General features: G+C 46.1%; 2 protein-coding genes and 1 long non-coding RNA gene across 4 annotated transcripts in view; 2 read left to right on the plus strand and 1 right to left on the minus strand.

The window, feature by feature from the left end:
* Nucleotides 1-5,150, plus strand: part of LOC310697007 (small integral membrane protein 44-like) — a 16,725-nt gene extending 11,575 nt beyond the window's left edge. Inside the window, exons 3-4 of the mRNA XM_083483264.1 lie at nt 1,519-1,828; nt 4,385-5,150. Of these exons, the coding sequence (XP_083339390.1) occupies nt 1,579-1,828; nt 4,385-4,545 (411 nt within the window). The 5' untranslated portion in view covers nt 1,519-1,578 and the 3' untranslated portion in view covers nt 4,546-5,150. The remainder of the gene's footprint in view (nt 1-1,518; nt 1,829-4,384) is intronic.
* An 870-nt stretch (nt 5,151-6,020) lies between these two features.
* FARSA (phenylalanyl-tRNA synthetase subunit alpha) lies at nt 6,021-15,156 on the minus strand. The gene is made up of 13 exons (XM_083483080.1): nt 14,934-15,156; nt 12,500-12,637; nt 12,307-12,405; nt 12,027-12,145; nt 11,530-11,622; nt 10,635-10,763; nt 9,971-10,086; nt 9,559-9,643; nt 9,114-9,213; nt 8,668-8,836; nt 8,408-8,485; nt 6,991-7,105; nt 6,021-6,373 (listed from the first exon to the last, which is right to left on the minus strand). The coding sequence occupies exons 1-13, from the start codon at nt 15,114-15,116 to the stop codon at nt 6,268-6,270; spliced, it is 1,530 nt and encodes a 509-aa protein (XP_083339206.1). The 5' UTR covers nt 15,117-15,156; the 3' UTR covers nt 6,021-6,267.
* Nucleotides 15,157-15,248: 92 nt separating this feature from the next.
* Nucleotides 15,249-17,560, plus strand: LOC310696644. 2 transcript variants are annotated; one of them, XR_014520672.1, is made up of 3 exons: nt 15,249-15,329; nt 16,465-16,612; nt 17,514-17,560. It is a non-coding gene; the product is annotated as an uncharacterized lncRNA (long non-coding RNA). The 2 variants fall into 2 exon arrangements; XR_014520673.1 differs by lacking the exon at nt 17,514-17,560 and having other exon boundaries at nt 16,465-16,716.
* The last annotated feature ends 1,020 nt before the right edge of the window (nt 17,561-18,580 follow it).

Below are 18,580 nucleotides of genomic sequence, written 5' to 3' on the forward strand. Positions count from 1 at the left end.
TCCTGCCACCCTGCTTGAGGAACACTCCCATCCTGTGATTTAAAGGCTGGGAGAAGCTTGTGGGATTGCCACAAAAGAGACGGAGAAATTTCTGGGAGATAAAATGGCCTATGGACCCCCTTCTTAGAGTAGAACTGGGATCTGCCTGGAACATCCTTCTTAACAATACTAAGGCTCCATCTGTGCTTGAAGTAGGGAACCAGTGGCCTTTCAGATGTTGTTGGACTCTTTCTCCCATCAGTCCCAGAAACCATGGCTAGTGCTGAGGCATGGCAGTTGTAGGCTAGCAACATACTGATGACAGCAGGGTGATGTAACCTGGCAATGGCCAACCTGTCACCACTAGAAGATCAAGTCTTAATTGCTCTCTGCAGGTTATGGGGAAGTTTGTCAGGTAGTTTTTCTTGGCGGTGCAGCACTTGTAGCATCACAACCTGAAATTGCTAAAATAAAATAAAATAATAATCCCCTTATTTGCCAAGTTAAAATAGGGAATTCTAATGCTGAAAGCTGATAAATGCTGATGTAACCCATTTGTAGGACTCCTAGTAAATTTTCAATTTCTGCTGAATATTTATTTATATGATAATATTTGAGTGCTTGGCATAAAAAAGGACTGGTACCTGCTTTGGAATTTTGAGGGGGAAATGACCTGTCTCTGTTCTAATTGCTAGGGAGGGAAATAGGATTAGTTATTTGGAGCAGAAGACTCAAGGAACTGCCTGGATAACTTGTTTTTTATGTATAGGTGTTGGTTTTACTGTATTATTTTTTGGTGCTATACACAGCTTTGTGATTTTCAAATGAGAAGTGGTATAGAATATTTAAAATAAAAGGTAGAAAAGGATGGGGGAAAGCAGCATTCTAAATAAATGGATGAAGATAGACAGGAATGAAATTACAAGTTCTGTCAAGGTTTGACAGGATCTGGCATACTGAACTTTTATGCAAACCTCTTACCACACCTAGAGCTTAGTCCTCACTGAGGTGGTAAGCCTGTGTCCAGAAAGTACTACTTTACACTGTTTTTGAAAAGATTCCATGTGCACAAACATTGGAGAACCCTCATTGGTTTTTAACTCTCCACGACCTCAGTGCCATTTTCCCAATCTAAATTGTCACTTCCAAAGCTGTTACTGAGCCCAAAATAGCAAAAACTCTTAAAGCAGAAGCTGCTAGGAAACACTAGTCTCTTTTTAAGTCCAGTGTTCCTGCAGTAGGATGCTAAGAAACCTGTTGGCTGGTGTCAAACAAACAGTGAGCCAAACAAACTGATTTCGGAGGGGTTACCCTTTGGGAATACCACAGGGGGTGCAGATCAATGGTTTCCTTGCTGCTGCTGCCAACCCATCCTCCATTCCCCCAACAAAACCCCCTGCATGGTAAGGCAACCCCCTCTTCTCCAATACCACTGCAAATTTGGCTGTAAGAGCAAGTGTAAGTCATTTGCAAATGGTACCAGGACAGGGCTCATGATGGGCCCCTCACTAACCAAAGTATCTTCCCCTTGTGTTTCAGACTCTCCCTGTCCCTGCAGCCACTTATCCACCAGGCAACAAGGCTCCACAATATCAGAACATGGCTCTCCCCTCTCAAACGTGGCCAATGAACATGAGCTCCTCAAATCGCACCGAGACCTTGGCATTACTTACTCAACCCTCTTCCTCCAATGAGAGCCCTCTTTACAGTGAATACCAGCCAGCTGCCTATGACCTTGTTCCATTGCCCAAAGCTGTGCTCTACATGATCATGGCTGTGATGGTGGTGGTGAGTGTGGCCTATGCCATTGTTGGTCACCTGATCAAAGACCTGGCACATGATCTGGCAGGTGAGTGTGGCAGGTGACAGCAGCAGTGATGTACAATAAACTATGCCCTTTGTAGCATTCAGTGCTTAAAAAAATAATAATCCCACAATCTGCACCAAGAAAAGCTGAATTCTGTGACCTGTATAATTATGCAGACTTCTCAAGCTTTGCCCAATTTACAGTGGTACCTCGGGTTAACTACTTAATTCGTTCCGGAGGTCCGTACTTAACCTGAAACTGTTCTTAACCTGAAGCACCACTTTAGCTAATGGGGCCTCCTGCTGCTGCCGCGCCGCCAGAGCACAATTTCTGTTCTCATCCTGAAGCAAAGTTCTTAACTCGAGGTACTATTTCTGGGTTAGCGGAGTCTGTAACCTGAAGCGTATGTAACCCGAGGTACCACTGTATTCTGGTTTACTAGCCATGAGAATGGACACTGAGAAATACAGGACATAAACCACACAGAGCCTTATTTCTGTGTTGGCATCCATCTGTCTCGAGAGACAATGGAGTGCACCTCCGGGGGTGAAGTCATACCTTTGTGTTAGCAGTGCTCTAGTGACCTCCCCGGGACACAAGCCTGGGTAGTATGTATGGAGGTCCTGGGCTGCCCAGACAACAAGACCCTCTTCTCAGCATCACTGATGTGGTTCAATAGAAAGCAGAGCAAGATGTCTGGCACCATTTTGGCTGCAGGAATTACCGGAAGCAAGCATACAAGGCGCCATCCAGCTGTCTTAGGGACTCCACTCTGGATTTGTGTAAGGTTTACTCCTTAGTCTTTTCTTCTCCTGAAGATATCCCCACAAGGCAGAAGTAGTTTAGGATCAGATGGGCTACCTTCTCAGGATTATGATCCATATTACTAAGGTTTATTTCTTTAAATCTTATTAATTCACACATTTTGGTTTTTCCAAGCAGACACTGTTGAGATGCTTTCTAGCTACCAGGGCTAGAAACATTTTTGAATGGAAATTGTGAAGAAACTAACTTTGAACTCTGTACCATACTCTGCATTTTGCCTATGCTCCTGTAGTGTGCAATATACACACAGCCCAGCCTTTTATGACTGTTAAAAAACCCAAAAACTCATTACCTATTTCAATGGGATTCATGTGCTTGATTCCAAGATGTGAGAATGTTTTGCACATAGAAATTTCCAACAGTCCTGTGAAATGCTACACAACCTGGTTGTAGTCCTGAGGTCTGAAGGTCAGCAAGTAGAGTTACGATCATTCCGATAATTTTTTTCTGGTGGGACCAGCTTTGTAACACAATTCCCATCTTTATAGGGCTCTTTAGTGACCATCTCCCCTACAGCCCTTCACTTCTACTTGCAGAAAGTAGGAGTGCAGGTGGCGCTGTGGTCGACAGTTCAAATCTCCGCAACGGGGTGAGCTCCCGTTGCTCTGTCCCAGCTCCTGCCAACATAGCGGTTTGAAAGCATGCCAGTACAAGTAGATAAATAAGTACTGCTGTGGTGGGAAGGTAAATGACGTTTCCGTGTGCTCTGGCTTCAGTCACGGTGTTCAGTTGTGCCAGAAGCGGTTTAGTCATGCTGGCCATTTGACCCGGAAAGCTGTCTGTGGATGAATGCTGGTGAGATGAGCACCAAAACCCCATAGTCGCTTTTGACTGGACTGAACTGTCCAGGAGTCCTTTACCTTTACTTGCAGAAAATATTTGGAGATGGAAAGTGCTTCCATCACCAGATATGTGCTACAAAACAGTGTAATATAGCTATATACCACCACAGCATAAATCTGACCTACACCTTAAAAGAAAGAAAAAAACCCACTTGGGCATAGTAACACCACTATCGCCAGACATGGCACAGACTTTAAGTACTATTTTGCATTATCTTGTTCTATAATTGAACACTCCTTTAAAGCCAACACTACACTGTACCATCTATGTGAGCTGAGTTGGCCTGTCTCCATTCACTTGCCATAACCAACTCCAAACTGCTTGCCCTTATATTTGTATTGTATCAAAGAGCATCCCTTATATTGTGTGGCAGTCCATCGCACTTACTGCTAGAGGCTATGTGCTCCAGTTGATTAATAGAGTGGGGGGGGGGAGAGGAGGAGATGCTCTCCCCACACCCTGCTGCTCCATGGAGAATGCAGAAACCAATCTGATACAGAGTCAGATGAAAACAGGGCAGTAGCTATCCATAGTAGGCTCCTGTTTTGTTAGCAGCTGCATTTCATTTACAATAAATCAGCAGGTAAGGTTGTAATGCAGAACACTAGTCCAGCCATTTTCTTAGTGGTGCTCTAGATTCCTCCACTGCAATGCTAAGGTGCTTTTCCTACAGGAAAGGAAAACACAGGATGGCAGCTTTGGAGACATTTGCCTTTAGGGAATAGGATATATAGCTTAGTGGGAGAGGATGATTCTATAGGCACAAAGACTCAGGCTTACTCCCTGGTACCTCCTTTTAAAAATGGATCTTGGATAGCAAATCAGGGAAATACAACTTGGCTGACAAGACAGGGCTGAAACACCTTCCCCTCCTTGATAAAGCAACTGTAGATGGCAGTTTCATGTGCCCCCTTTAATTTCTCCCTCTAGATTGCTTGCTGGGGCCAGCGCCTGAGGACCCTGACGAGGAGGAGCCAGAGCCCCCACCTCTTACAGGTTTCCAGCCCTCCCTCTTGGCCAAGGCCCGCACTTGTAGCTGCTCAACACACCACCACCAAGAGGAGGTTCATATAACATTAGAGGTGACATAGTGACTGTGGAAGAGCAGGCAGCACAGCCTTGCGGAAAAGGAGAGTGGAGTTCTTGGCTTCCCGAATTGAATGGGAGAAAACGGGCATGGCAGACCAGCAAAAAGAGCCCAAGGAAGGAGGCAGACGACCACGTAAAGAAGCACCGGCCTGTTCTGAAGCAGTCATCCCGCCTTCTCAAGGCAACAGCTGTCTTGCTCCTCAACTTCTGGGACTCAGCTTCTCTGGCGCCATGAACTCAACTTCCATGATTATCATTATTTCTTAGTTTTATAGCCACTGGCCTCTCCTCCTTTTTCTTCCTAAGAAAACTGAACTGGAGAATCATTGGAAACTCACCTAACCAGCTTCATGAACCAGACTACTGCTCTGGGCCTAAGAGGCTTTTGTCTAGACTGCGAGAGGAAGGGTTGGGCTTTAAAATGGTACCTGCAGGCAGAACCTAGGAAACAAGGATCTGGAACCACTTGGTTGTTGAACACTGCTTCAGCTTTGTGATATTTTACTCCATGAGGTGGAACATCCAGAGTCTGGGGAGGGCAAGGGCTACTCACACAGCTCTGGCATTTCAAAAGGGCTTTTTTTGTACAATAAAGTAATTAAACCTGTATGCCTTGTGGGCTCTTGTCTCCAACTGCTGAATGCTGCCATTATGACAAGAAGTTAATATGACAAGAGGTAGTGACTATGCTTCCTCCTTTGGCACTTGGCCTGGTCATGGTCTCAGCTCCTTTTTGAGAGCTTGAATATGAACAAAGTTTTAGCAGAACTGCCCAAGCTGTAGAACATGGACTTTCCCTCTTTGCAGATCTTCCCCTTAGTAGCTGTAGCCCAGATTTTGCTTTACAGTTTCCCCCCTCAAACTGTGTGTGCTTTATCTGACACATGCTTGTAGAGACAGCTGGAAATCAGGATATCGAAATGTGTATATACCAAGTCGTTTCCAAACATTTGCCTCCTACCAGAGTTCCCAAAATACAGCTTTTGGTAGGAAAAGGGTCAACGTAAAACCAACCCATTGTCCTCTGGTGTTCTAATGCTCAACAACATTTTAAGATCAACAGCAGCCCTGCTTGTGGGTTCTTTTGAAGAGGGCATGAGACACAGAAGGATTGTGGATGAAGAGGGGACAATAAAATGATTATCATGGAAGAGAAGAGGAAAGGTTGACATGGAGGCAAATAGAGGAAAGAATTCAAGGCGCAGGATTTTAAAAAAATGCTTAGTTTTCGTGCGGTGAGGAGAAGTGGCAATCGTATCCCGCCTACAAGCCAGTTCCCACCATGCAGGAGAAAGACCCCTCCTCCCAAAAAATACCCCAATATTTTGGTATAAGCAGGGTGGTGAAAGATACAGAAGTTCCTCTTCCAAATTGTTACTTTCCCACAGGCCATGATGGTAAAGCTGACAAACTATGCTCTACATATCAGTAGAATTCCTGACTATTTACTCTAATCACAGACTTGTGGTCGAGACACTTTTACTGAATGTAACATGGGCTACAAGTTTATTCCCCACACAAATTGGGAGAACCCATTCACCCATGATCTCTCCAAAAGGTGTAGGGGCTAAAGCGTCCATACAAAACAGCGGAATGGCTTGACAGGCACTTTCCCCCAAAGGAACCAAAAGCGTGGAGAATAGAAGCCTGAAAGGCCCAGTTTTCCAACAAGCAGCAGTGCTAATAAATAGGGATGTCTCTGAAGAGAGGAAAGTTTCTGTGGACTAAGCATCCAAGCGGCAGAGTGGGCTGTCATATACCATCTGCAGATTGACTTTGTGACCAACCAGTTCCCGGATATTATTGATGCCATACCTGATCATGGTGGGCCTGAAAGAGAAGAGGGAGGAATCTCCATTCATACCACTTTCATGTCCTTAGCATTTTTCAAAAGGCAACAACACGAAACTGACATTAAAATTTGAAAATTTGTATTAATGTACTAGACCATAGCAAAAAGTCACAGCGAAGTACAACTAGAGCAGGATAGGTTTGTCCACACTATCCCAACAAATGGATCTTTTCCCCATACCCTTTGGCATTCTAAATATGGGATACACCTTTGACTCAACTTCTGTGGCCCAACACACAGGCTACAGCACTGCTGATGCTCACAAGCTTGATCTGGGAAAACATCCTGTCTGAGGGAAAGAGGTGAGTGAGGTTTAATCCTGCAGAGGCGAGGAAGGCACATGGCTTTGGGTCATGCAGCCACACGACAGAGATTTATAGTCTTGGGAGACAGAAGGTGCCAATTTGTAGACTGAAGCTTTATTGAGATTAGTTTCAGCCTCTGCTGACTTAAGACTCTTAAAAGGGTGCACCATGCATTAGTCCTTGGTCTCTGACAGAGAGACAGGCAGCCCCCAGGCTTGGGGCCCTTCCGGACAGGACACTATAGCAAAAGGTTGCTTAACCTGGGCACACATTCCAGCCAAAACACTTACCGTTCCAAAGAAAGGCCCCAGGCGATGACGGTCACCCCATCAGGCAGACCCATGGGCAGCAGCATCTCTGGGCGGAAGACTCCTGAATTGCCCACCTCCACCCACTTCTTTAATCCTGGAAGAAAAGTTGTATTGTTAGGCTAGTGAAGTGGGTCAGGGTGGAACAGCAAAGCCACATGCCTAGGCAGAGCCCAAGCTCTGGGGTTGCTGGAGTCCAATCTGAACAACACCCTGGGACAGAAGACAAGTCAGAGATATGGACACCTCCCACCCATAAAGAAAAGCGCCAACACAAAGCAGGTATTTTTATGTCAGCCTGCTCATGCACAACACTTTCCAAGGTCAAATCAAGGAAATCATTTCAGCTGACTTATTGGAGCCCACTGCAACTTGTGAGGCTGTGACAGCAGCTGTAAGGGGCAAAGGGTGAACGCTGACTCTGTGCTGTCGTAGCCTTGTGAGCTAATTCAGGATGATGTTGATGTCTGAAGTCCTAAATGGTTTGGGCCCTAATATAAAAGACCACCATACTAGCAAAAATGAGGACATAGAGGCATCCTTTATGGTTGTGCCTCCGTTCTGTGGCTCCTGCTGCTTCGAAGCTTAAGAACCTTTAAAAACAATGAAACATTTTTAGCGGATGCTTTGCACACCCAATCTCTCTTCCAGTGGCTCTCTTCACCTGCTCTTCCCCACTCCCAGAATAGGGTTAAGGAGCATTTGCTTCTCTGTTGCCTTTATCAATTTGCTGACTTCATTATTCTCATGTTTTATAGAGAAAATGGGCATTATGAGGATTAAACCTGAAAGGCAAGAAGGTATTGGTTTCAAGTAAAATCAAATTCATCAGCCTTGCATTTCAAATGAAGGGCTGGGGAGGTTGCCATGGTGTTCGGGGCACGTCCTTTAAATATCAGGACACATGGAACCTCCAGAAATAGAAAGGCCTATGAATAGGTGGCATACTCTCAGACTACTGTTGACACAGTGGAAAAGTGTCCTAATTTATAGCGCATTATCAGGGTGAAGAATTTTTGCAACTGCATGAGTCATAAGGGGATTATGAAAGGCTAATTCAGGGGCAGTTGGAATTCCTTCTTAAGGCACTGAGTGTGCAGCTGCCTTCTTGGCAAAGGTGGAAAACTGAAATTTCTCACAGGTAAGAATGCAAGTAAAGTTCAGAGTGCTTGGACTGCTTGCCCTGTTCCCTTAAAAGCCACCCACGATTTACAGCCTTTCCTTGGTGTACCCGACCTCTGCTGCCAGTAACGCCGGCTGCTACTCAGCTCAGCTACTAGGCAACTTGCTTTGATTCCCAAGGGCAGGAGCAAAGAGATACTGCCAGGGACATGGAGGACTCCTGTGGCACAGCGTCACAGTTCCACAGAATGGTACACGGCTATCTTCCTGCACTCACCCTGGTGGTAGCTGAACACCTCCATGCTGGGCTCCGTGTAAGGATTGTAAGCGGGTTTGAAGCGCAGTTGGGTGATTCCTGCCACAGAGAGAGAGAGAGGGAGAGAGAGAGAGAGAGAGAGAGAGAGAGAGAGAGATGAATGGAGCTGGGAGGCTGGTCCCTAAAACTGAGAAGGCAACCACCAAGGAGCCTGTTTCCTGCCGGACTGCTTCCGAACTGGAGTCCACTCTGTATCCTCCCTCTTATTCAACAGTTCTTACCCATTTTGGTGAAAAACTCTTTCAAGACCCCCATCAGGTCGCCCAGTGTCAAGCCGTAATCGGCTACCACCCCTTCAATCTGGTGAAACTCAGCCAGGTGGGTGGCATCGAGTGTCTCGTTCCTGAAGACACGGTCGATGGAAAAGTATTTGGCAGGGGTGAATTTCTCCTGCAGGAGAAGAAGCAGTTGTCACAGTCCCACACTTTGGATTGGTTCAAGTACTTCAGTCTCAGCAGGCAGACCATCCCAGCCTCAGAGCATTTTCTCCTACCAGCTTTAGATTACTATTATTAATTGAATTTGTACTCCCCGCTCCAACCTGACAGTTCCTAGGTAAATGAAGCCTGGCATTACTTTATACGGAAACTCTTCAATGACCTGTTGTTTTGTCAGCCTTCATAGCTAGGATACATCCAGGCAGGAAAGAGTTTTTACTGGATATTACCTGCTGCGCCAGCTGATAGAGCATGCGAGCACTGGCGGATGTGGTGTGCGTCCGAAGGAGGTTCTTCCGAGCCTCCTCCAGCTTCCACTCATATCTGTACCTGGGAGGGAAAGATTGAGATGTGGGGTGTGACTCCAGCAGTTAATATCTGAAATACAGGAGCTGAAACAGGCCCAGTGATGGGTGCTATTGCTTGGGAAATGAAGAGAAATAAACAGTTTGCCTACTAGACTCAGGTTTCTTTTTTGAAGGGTCTCCCATTTCTCAACAACATGATACAGATTTGGGATTTCCCTTCCTTACTGATCAAAATCCCAACTGCTGTTTACAAATGAACATGGACCCCATGGCTATTTCCAAGATGCTTTTCAAAACCATCCCCCGCTTTTTGCACTTCCAGGCCCAGCATTAGAACAACTGCAAAAAAACTGCTGCTGAGTCTTACCCCTGAGAGCCATAACCTCCTTGTGAATGAACCCTCTTTACCCTCTTCAGGTAATCCATGGGGAAGTCGATGGCTTCAGCAGGATCTAGAAGGAAGAAGGCACATGCAAGTGACTGGGCATGTGGGGCTCCAGATGGTCCAGTAGAGAAAGAAAGAGGCTGGAGTCAGCACCTTACTACTCCCCAGATAAAGAGAGGTGAGGACTGCCCACTATCCATAGGAAGATAGGGAGCCATTCCACTAAAGCCCATAAGATATGAAACACCCAACACAAAGAAAAGAACATATGCTAGATACTTGGGGCTCAACTGGCTCCCAAAAGGACGCTGTCCCAAGATCCTGATCCACAGCCTCTTTGCGAGCTATGAAACCGGATACAATAGTCGTGTGTGGCCCAAGCAGTGTGACTGACCCTTTAGGAAGAAGGTGTCATGCTGGTCCCGAGCTGGATGCTGCTGTGGCTGGAAGAGGGCATCAAAGTTCCAGAAGGAGCTCTCAATGAAGTTATTGGTGGGCATTTCCGTAAAACTGAGAAGGGAAACACACAGCCATTAAGCAAAGTTTTTTTCAAGGGCTGATCCACTGAAATTAATTAATTAAAACGATTAATTTAGACCCATTAATTGCAATAGGTCTATCCCCACCCCCACCCGTTAATATGGCAGATCACAGAAGACTGGCTAATGACGATGAACACAGGGCAGGGACATCAAGATGTACTCAAGCCTAGAAGAGCAGTAGGGGGTGGTTTGCTCCCGTCCCAGTGCTTTGCCAGCACAGTCTTTGTCACATGGAGTTGTCTGCATGGGCAGGTAAATGACAAATGCTAGCCCAGTCTCCTCAGCAGACTGTGCCATGACTTCAAGCTTGGGCTACAATGCACTGCCTCCTCCGAGGAAAAGAAGCAAGGATGGGCAGAATCCCCAAGACATGCGGGTACTGAATCTACAGCCAGCTGTGCAGGCCTCATGGGCACGTACCACGCACGTGGCATGGTAGAACACACCTCACCACCCGTAATCACCATTTTGTCACACCCACATACCCCAATATTTTGCAGACATTGAAGTACACACCCCATTTCAAGGAAGATCTGCCGGAACTGGCTGCGGACCTTGAGGAGTGGGTGGAGATGTCCACTTTCAGGCATAATGCCCAGTGCCTCAAAGTTATACGCCTTGAACTTCAAATCTTTCCAGGAGCCACTGAAAGTTTAGGAACAAGTGTAGGGAAAACAGGGGGGAAAGTTAACTTTGCAACGGGCTGCGGGTCTTTTCAGATCACCTTCCCTGCAGAACTAGGAATGCAGAGAAGGCAGTTACCAACAAGTAATGGGAAGCAGAGTGGTCAAGAGTTCTGCCGAGATTTGTTACAAAACGGTTAATGTCTACAACAGCAATCCCACAACAGCTGAGTGGGTATTTGGCAAATCTTGATTCTATTGTTTTGAAGCCAGCATTTTCACAGCCAAGGTTCACACCCAGAACCCAAAAGCCAACTGAAATGGCAACTGAAGAGACACAGGCAGACCCAAATCGGACAACGAGGTCAGATCCCCTGTTAGTAAAGGTACCCCTGCCCGTACGGGCCAGTCGTGACCGACTCTAGGGTTGCGCGCTCATCTCGCTCAAGAGGCTGGGAGCCGGCGCCGTCCGAAGACACTTCCGGGTCACGTAGCCAGCGTGACGAAGCTGCAACTGGCGAGCCAGCACCAGTGCCGCACACGGAAACGCCGTTTACCTTCCCGCTATAAAGCGGTACCTATTTATCTACTTGCACTTAGGGGTGCTTTCAAACTGCTAGGTGGGCAGGAGCTGGGACCGAACGATGGGAGCTCACCCCGCCGCGGGGATTCGAACTGCCGACCTTACGATCAGCAAGTCCTAGGCTCTGTGGTTTTACCCACAGCACCACCTGCGTCCCTCGATCCCGTTAGTCCGACTTTAAACAAGGACTAGAACAGTTCCTTACCTGGCAATCATCTCTGGAGTGAGGTCCGTTTCCTGCTTGGTAACTGTGGTACTGAAAGCATTTCCTTTACTGATCCAGTATGTCTTAATGGTCCTGAAAGCAAATATAAACATGTTTTGAAATACAAGCACAGTAAACAAGAGGTCCTGCGGTCTAGTGCATAGAATGCTAGATAGGTGGGTTCAAATCCCAACACAGATATAGGTCCAATCAGACACAGACACAAGCAAACAGACACACACACACACACACACACACACACACACACACACAGCCTTAGCTCCCTCCTGGCAATGCAAGCAACAATAAATGAGGTAACTGCAAAGCATTTTCCAAACAGGAATTTTTTTTCCAATGTTCAAGCACACACCCTGAGAATGCACAATGAACTAATCTGCTCATTGAGACTGTAGAACATTTCTACTGCAAAAGGGTGAAATTGGTCCTGAAAACATAGATCATCCCATGCAGAGTGGGATGACAGAGGCTCAACTCACACTTCTGCCAGGAGTTTCCGCTTCTTCAGTTCATTCTTGTCCTTCTCTTCTAGTTTGTCACCCTCACCCTGCTCCACCTGCAGCAGCTTCTCTCTGACAGAGTCCTGCACAGTCTCCACCTAGAAGGGGAAAAAAGGAAACTGCAGAGCCCTGATGCCGTCTTCCCCATCCCAACATCCTTGGATTGAAACCAACACTCATCTGCACTGTCCAACCCCTTTTCTGACACAAACCCTGCGGAGACCCAAACCCAAACTGATAAGGAGTAAGGATTACCCACCGCCCGGAAGACCCGGGGTCCACCTTCTGCGGTCTTGTCTAGCTGGATCCACTTATTGGACATTGCTTTGCTGAATCCCACCTTTCCACTTGGCAGCTTCTACAGCGAAAAGAACCAAAAGTGACACTGTAGGTATCCAAAAGCCACATAATCAAATAATCCCACAGGGAAGATAACCTCAGTAAACTTTTACCATCAGCTCACTCTGGACCAGGCCTTCAGAGGGGATGCTGTTAAACACTCGAACTTCATGGCTCCCTTCCTGGACAATTTCTTTGCCCTCAGGTGTCAGCTCCCACTTCTTGGAAGTGCATTGCTCAGCCTCAATCACCTAGAGAGGACATTTGAGGACATCAGCAAGGGTAGAAAGGGTCTGAAAGGAGGTGGCGGCTGGAGCTTGAAGCAGAAAAAAGGGAGTGTTATAAGGAGGTATTTGAAAGACAACTGAATACCTGTGGTCCTATCTGAAAAGACCCCAATTATCTTACAGCTCATTGGTTTTTACTGTCCATCTGGAATATTTGTTTGTGTAGAACCCCACCCTGATCCAGTCCTAGTTTTTGCTGAAGGGGCTAACATATGCCTGTGCTAAATCACTTCAGATTGTAGCTAGGGGTTCACATGGCAACTGATTTTCCACGCAATCAATCAATAATCCTTGCACATGAAAAACAAGCATATCAGCCAGAAAAATTCTAGCAATATCTTCTTTGTCATATGTTATCATACTTCCATCATGTAATACACTTGTAGCCTGAAATGGAACAGCACAGACACAGTCTTATTGCCTCAGTGAAGGAAGGCAACAGCTGAGAGCTGGAGATTTTAGGGTGCTTTCAATGCCCCCCACCATATCAATGCTGAGACAAACCACTGAGATTTCTCCCTAGCAAGCCTTCAAAAAAAGTCTTTACTAGGATTTCATTTTCTTAGGAAACTGCTCTTCAGTCAGAACAAGACTGAACTTGCTTTTGGAATGCTCTCCCCAGAAGACACACATGGCACCATCACTATCTATCTTTAGGCACCAGTCAAAAACCTTTTTTTTTGGTCTTTAATTTTCTGTGGCCTTCTTCAGTAGGTGGGATGTGTATGTACTGCCTCGTTATAAATATGAATGTATTTTTAGCTTTCACTCAGTTTTAGTCCTATGTTGATTTAAATTTATGTGTTATTGTTTGTAAGTCACCTGGAGATCCTTTTAATTTATAAAGTGACAATATAAAGTACAATAAACATAAATAATAACAACCATCATTTCACGACACAGTAATTCAGTTTTACTAGCAAACCGGAGGTCAAACTAGCCCCTTTCCAGCCCCAGGAGGAGCACAGATAGTTTTTGCACAACACAACTACACACTGCAGTTGACAAACTGACATGTCGTGACACACAGTTTGGAAAGCTCTGCTGTAGGACATGACTATCTTAGAGGACAAGTGGAAACTTTGTGAAGGAGCACTTTGGAAAGACATTTAACAAAAAGAGAGCATTTTAATCCTCACAATCCTGTCAAGTTGGTTAGGCTAACATCTATTTGTCCAGGGTTGCTCTCTAGGCTTGGAATGGCCAACCGGTGGCTGTCCAAATGTTACTGGACAGCAAATTTCACCATCCATGACCATTGGGTATGTTGGCTAGAGCTCATGAGAGCTGCGAGTCTGGCAACATATGAGATCCACAGATTAGCCACCCCTGCTCTAGTCTTTATAGCTATGGATGGATTTTAATTTGGTTTTCCTAAGTACAAATCTTACACTTTATCAACTACTCCATACTGTTTCATAGTGGGATAGGAGAGCTGGGGTGGGGGTGGGATCACATCTGCAAACCAATGCACCCCTTTGGTTTCAGAAAGTACATAAGTAGACGAATCTAAAAGGCCCACAGGACACAAATTTTCACAGCCCTCCATCAGCTATAGTGGCTCACTTACCAGAAGAAATGTATTTAGCATTAACTGTGGAAGTGTATACAGTACTCGATTCTAACCAAACTAAGCCCCCTAGAGCAAATTCAGGCTGTTGGGTTTTGTTTTTTTAAAAAGTAAGGCTCTCCTCTCTGTTTTGGCCCAGCCTGTGAAGCAGCAGCAACTGCAGAACACAAGTGGCTTGCTTTTAAGACCAGCCTTTCCCAACCTTGGGTGCCCGTCCTGACGTTGGACTACAACTCCCATCATCCCTAGCTGCTTGTCCTGCTACCTGGGGATGCTGGGAGTTGTAGTTCAATGACATACGGGGGGGGAGACCCAAGGTGGAGAAAGGCTGCTGAGTCAAACCGAACCTGAAATTTGGGGATACAACGCTGCAACTCTCGCTTTCACACCTGAGGGAAATGTTAAAACAAAGCAAAGTCCACCCCCCATTCAAAAAAGGAATTAAAGGAGTGTGCCCATTTTAATAACTCTGTGGGGATCCTACGCTCCGCCCCCTGTCATTTTCTTAAAGGAGCCATAGAGCGCCGCTCTACTACCAAGAGAACACAGGCCAGCACGCATGCGCAGTTCTCCTGTCCCCCTGCCTCAGGTACGCAGAAGCGTCCCTCTTCCTTCCGAGGGCAGGTAAGGATGACGCCACTCCCGCGACGGCTCACAGGGGCGTGGCCATAGCCCGCCACGCCCACTTACCTCCCCCAACGACTGCAGGCTCTTCACGGCCCCGACCAGCACCTGGTGGTCCAAGCCCAGCGCCGCAGCCGCCTCCAAGCTGCAGAGCCTCGCTTCGCCTTGGGCTCCTGCTAGCTCTAGTCTCTGCAGCAGGAGCTCGGCCGCTGACCCGGGACCCGCCGCCGACTCCACGGTGGGAGCCATGTTCCCGGCAACGACTGACAAAGAGTTCCTGCGTTGGCCGGAAGCGGAAGTGACGATCTGAGCATAGAGTTTTTTGAAGTTTATGTAATAGAGAGCCTCCATTTGTGAGATCACTGTACGGGGGGAGAGGGCGGGCGGGGGGAGAATAAGCCGGTCGATAAAATTAAATTGTCCGAAGTCGGAAGACAGCATATTCCAGCTCCTCATCCGCAGGTAGAAGAACAAGTGTAATTACACAGGAGTTTAATTTTTTTTTTTTGGGTGGGGAGATAACAGTTTTCAGTGCTTTGAAATTCAACTGCCCCCCCACCGCCATCTCACAATTTTGTTTCATAAAACTTTATCCACCGCTTGATTGCAAAAAACAAACAAAATAGAAAGCGGTTTACAAAAGGATAAAGCAATAAAATCGGGGGGGGGGGGATTCACAACGTTGCTTAAAAAAAAAAAAAAGTTAAGATACTAAAACGGGTTAAGATTTCCTCAGCTTTCCTAGCATCCCAGTAGGCTTGCCTAAACAGGAATGATTTTTGGCAGGCGCCGAAAATAGGAGCAAGGTGAAAGCGCCTACTTGATCTCAACAGGCAGGGAGTTCCGAAGTGCAGTCTTTCTCCCCACTCCGAAATGCTTTCGTCTTTTAAAGGCAGGGTTCCTAAATAACTTGCAACAGGGAAAGTTGGAACAGCTGAAAGGTCACAGTGGTAAGGAGGGCCTCACCGGTTGGATTTCTTTTGTGAGCCATGTTTCAAAGGCAAGGAAGTGTTGGTTAAAGTTCCCCTTTTTGCTGCATTACAGGCATATTTTATTCCCTCACAGCCCACAAAGTATGAAGCTGTGTCCCTCCAGATGTTGCTGCGTTGCAACCCATAGTATTTAACCATTGTCCATGGTAGCCAGGGCTGATTTGAGTTGGAGTCTAACCGTGGCATGCGGCTGTTCTGTTTGCAGGTTTAGAGGAGCGACGCAAGCTTGGTGTAGCTTGGTCAAACGGAGAAGACAACAAACCGGTTTCTATCTACAGTTCCCAGGTTCTTTGGGGAAAACCCTAAATTTATGTTTTTAATGTATGCTGTGGCATACATTTATCCTTTCCTGCTTTGAAGGCTGTGCAGATATTCTATAGACACTTTCCTCCCAGATGGGGCAAAGATAGCTGCATCTGCCAAACTTCTGAAAGGAAAAGGCACCATTTTGGCTGAAATGGAACACTATCTGCAATACCAAAGCAAAGAAACACTCTTATTGGCATTTGCAGCCTGTTAGAAAACAGCTTTTTCGTCTCTCAGGACATACAAATGCCAATAACAAAAAAAGCTTTTTCTAAAGCTTTTTCTTCCGCCCTCCCCAGCTGTTTAACGTCTCTACAATTGCAACAAAACATGTCCCTCTACAACCACAGCAGGCACTGCAAGCATCCAGCAAGCCAAAGGTGCACTCCTCCATTGCCTCCCAAGACAGATGACAACAATATAAGAGCCACTAGCCAACTGCCAACGGTGGGCAAAATAACTCTTATGGTTAGGCAGTATGTCAGTGCAAGCAAAAAACAGAGGCCTTAACCCTCCTCTGCTGTATTTAAAATTTCATGTTCAGGAATCCAGCCACAACCATGAGTGAGTGATTTGTCCAGATCTTTTGTTTTTATCCCCCTTGAAGAAATAGCTCAGTGGGTACCATTTTTCTGTATGGCAAAATAGGTGAGCAGTAGGTTTCAACATGTTTGGTTATAGCGCCACCTACTGATACTCTGAGAAAGGGGTGTAGCAGCTCATTATTTCTGTATGTGCATATACTTAAAATTCAAGTGCTAGTTTCTTAGCCTAGCTTAAAATAAGGTGAGCTTTTATTGATTTGTGGTGGGTATAAAGGACGGTGTGGCCATACAAGACCAGCCATATTACAAACCTATACTGTGAAGAAATAAATACTTTGTAGTATAGGTAAAGATAAAAGGACCACTGACAATTAGGTCCAGTCCTGGACGATTCTAGGGTTGTGGCGCTCATCTCGCTTTATTGGCCGAGGGAGCCGGTGTACAGCTTCCGGGTCATGTGGCTCTGTGGTTTAACCCACAGCGCCACCACTTAATTTGCGTGGGGGTTTATGTTCTAGGGATACTGTGTAAAGCAAAAAATGTGTATATAATAAATCATTTTTCTTCATGGCTCAAAGCGACTTACAATATTTTAAGCAAAAAAACAAAGAAAGTAAAACCAGCAATTATTTTTTTAATCTACATTATGCAAAAAGGCCATAGATATGTAAACGCCAAAGGCCCAATTACAAAGGAATCGTTTTGCCTGGCACCTAAAGATATGTAATGATGGTGCCAGATGTGCCGTTCCAAAAGAGGACAGCCACCACTGAAAAAGCCCATTCTCTTGTTGCACCCTCTAGACCTTCAGTGGAAGAGAGCACGTGAAGAAAGGCCTCAGATTATGATCTATATGGTTCATATGATCCAGATTATGGTATATGGTTCCATATGGTTCTTTATAATGAACGTGCTTTCAAACCTGTGTCTGATGAGATTTGTGGCTTAGTGAGTATTCAGACAGAGTAAGTCCCCTATTTCCTAGAGACTAGGAAGTAATGTCAAGCTACATACCTGTTCCTTCAGAGGGAGTGTAAGACTTATCAAGACTACCTTCTATTGGAGCAGGGATGGGGAACCTGTGTCCCTCCAAATATTGTTAGACTTTCAACTCGCATCAGCCCTGGTCATCTTGGCCGATGGTTAGGGATTTGAAGGGCCACAGGTTCCCCATTCCTGCCTTTTTGAGAGCTTGTGCTAGCTATGATGCAGCCTTGTTCTTGTGCTAACTATGATGTAGCTCCGTATGACTTCTCTTGAGGCTACTTTTTAAAAAAATAAACAACAAATAGAATCACTAGACAGCCAGGACAGGAATTATGCAGAAGAGAGAACATCAGCAAGGACAGCAGGCTAGGTAAAGATGAGAAGCTGCACTTGCTGAAATGCCCTCCTGTATACATTTGGGTATACAGGGACGCGGGTGGCGCTGTGGGTTAAACCACAGAGCCTAGAGCTTGCCGATCAGAAGGTCAGCGGTTCAAATCCCCGCGACGGGGTGAGGTTGATAAATAGTTACTGCTCTGACGGGAAGGTAAACAGCGTTTCCGTGCGCTGCTCTGGCTTCGTCAGAAGTGGCTTAGTCATGCTGACCACATGACCTGGAAGCTGTACACTGGCTCCCTCGGCCAGTAAAGCGAGATGAGCGCCACAACCCCAGAGTCATCTGCAACTGGACCCAACAGTCAGGGATCCCTTTACCTTTTATACATTTGGTAAAAGTACAGGAGACATAGTCTCTGTATAGGGTCACCCGGGATGCCAACTACGATGATTTTTTCAGGGTTATTCAAAGTGGTGTGAATCTCTTCCAAAGTTGTAAAATACAGGGGGTGAAGTTTGAGGGATTTTGGAAGCATACCTTCTGTTC

Source organism: Podarcis liolepis, assembly GCF_965112155.1.
Source record: "Podarcis liolepis genome assembly, chromosome: 17".
In the NCBI taxonomy this organism is placed as follows: domain Eukaryota; kingdom Metazoa; phylum Chordata; class Lepidosauria; order Squamata; family Lacertidae; genus Podarcis; species Podarcis liolepis.

Bases quoted from the DNA above. Each gene is read 5' to 3' on its own strand.
- FARSA (XM_083483080.1), bottom strand. From the start codon at position 15,116: ATGGCTCCCACCGTGGAGTCGGCGGCGGGTCCCGGGTCAGCGGCCGAG. The intron at 12,146-12,306 runs GTGGGTAATCCT...TTCCCCTTCTAG, and splicing joins GACCCCGGGTCTTCCGGGCG to GTGGAGACTGTGCAGGACTC. The intron at 10,764-11,529 runs GTAAGGAACTGT...CTAAACTTTCAG, and splicing joins ACTCCAGAGATGATTGCCAG to TGGCTCCTGGAAAGATTTGA.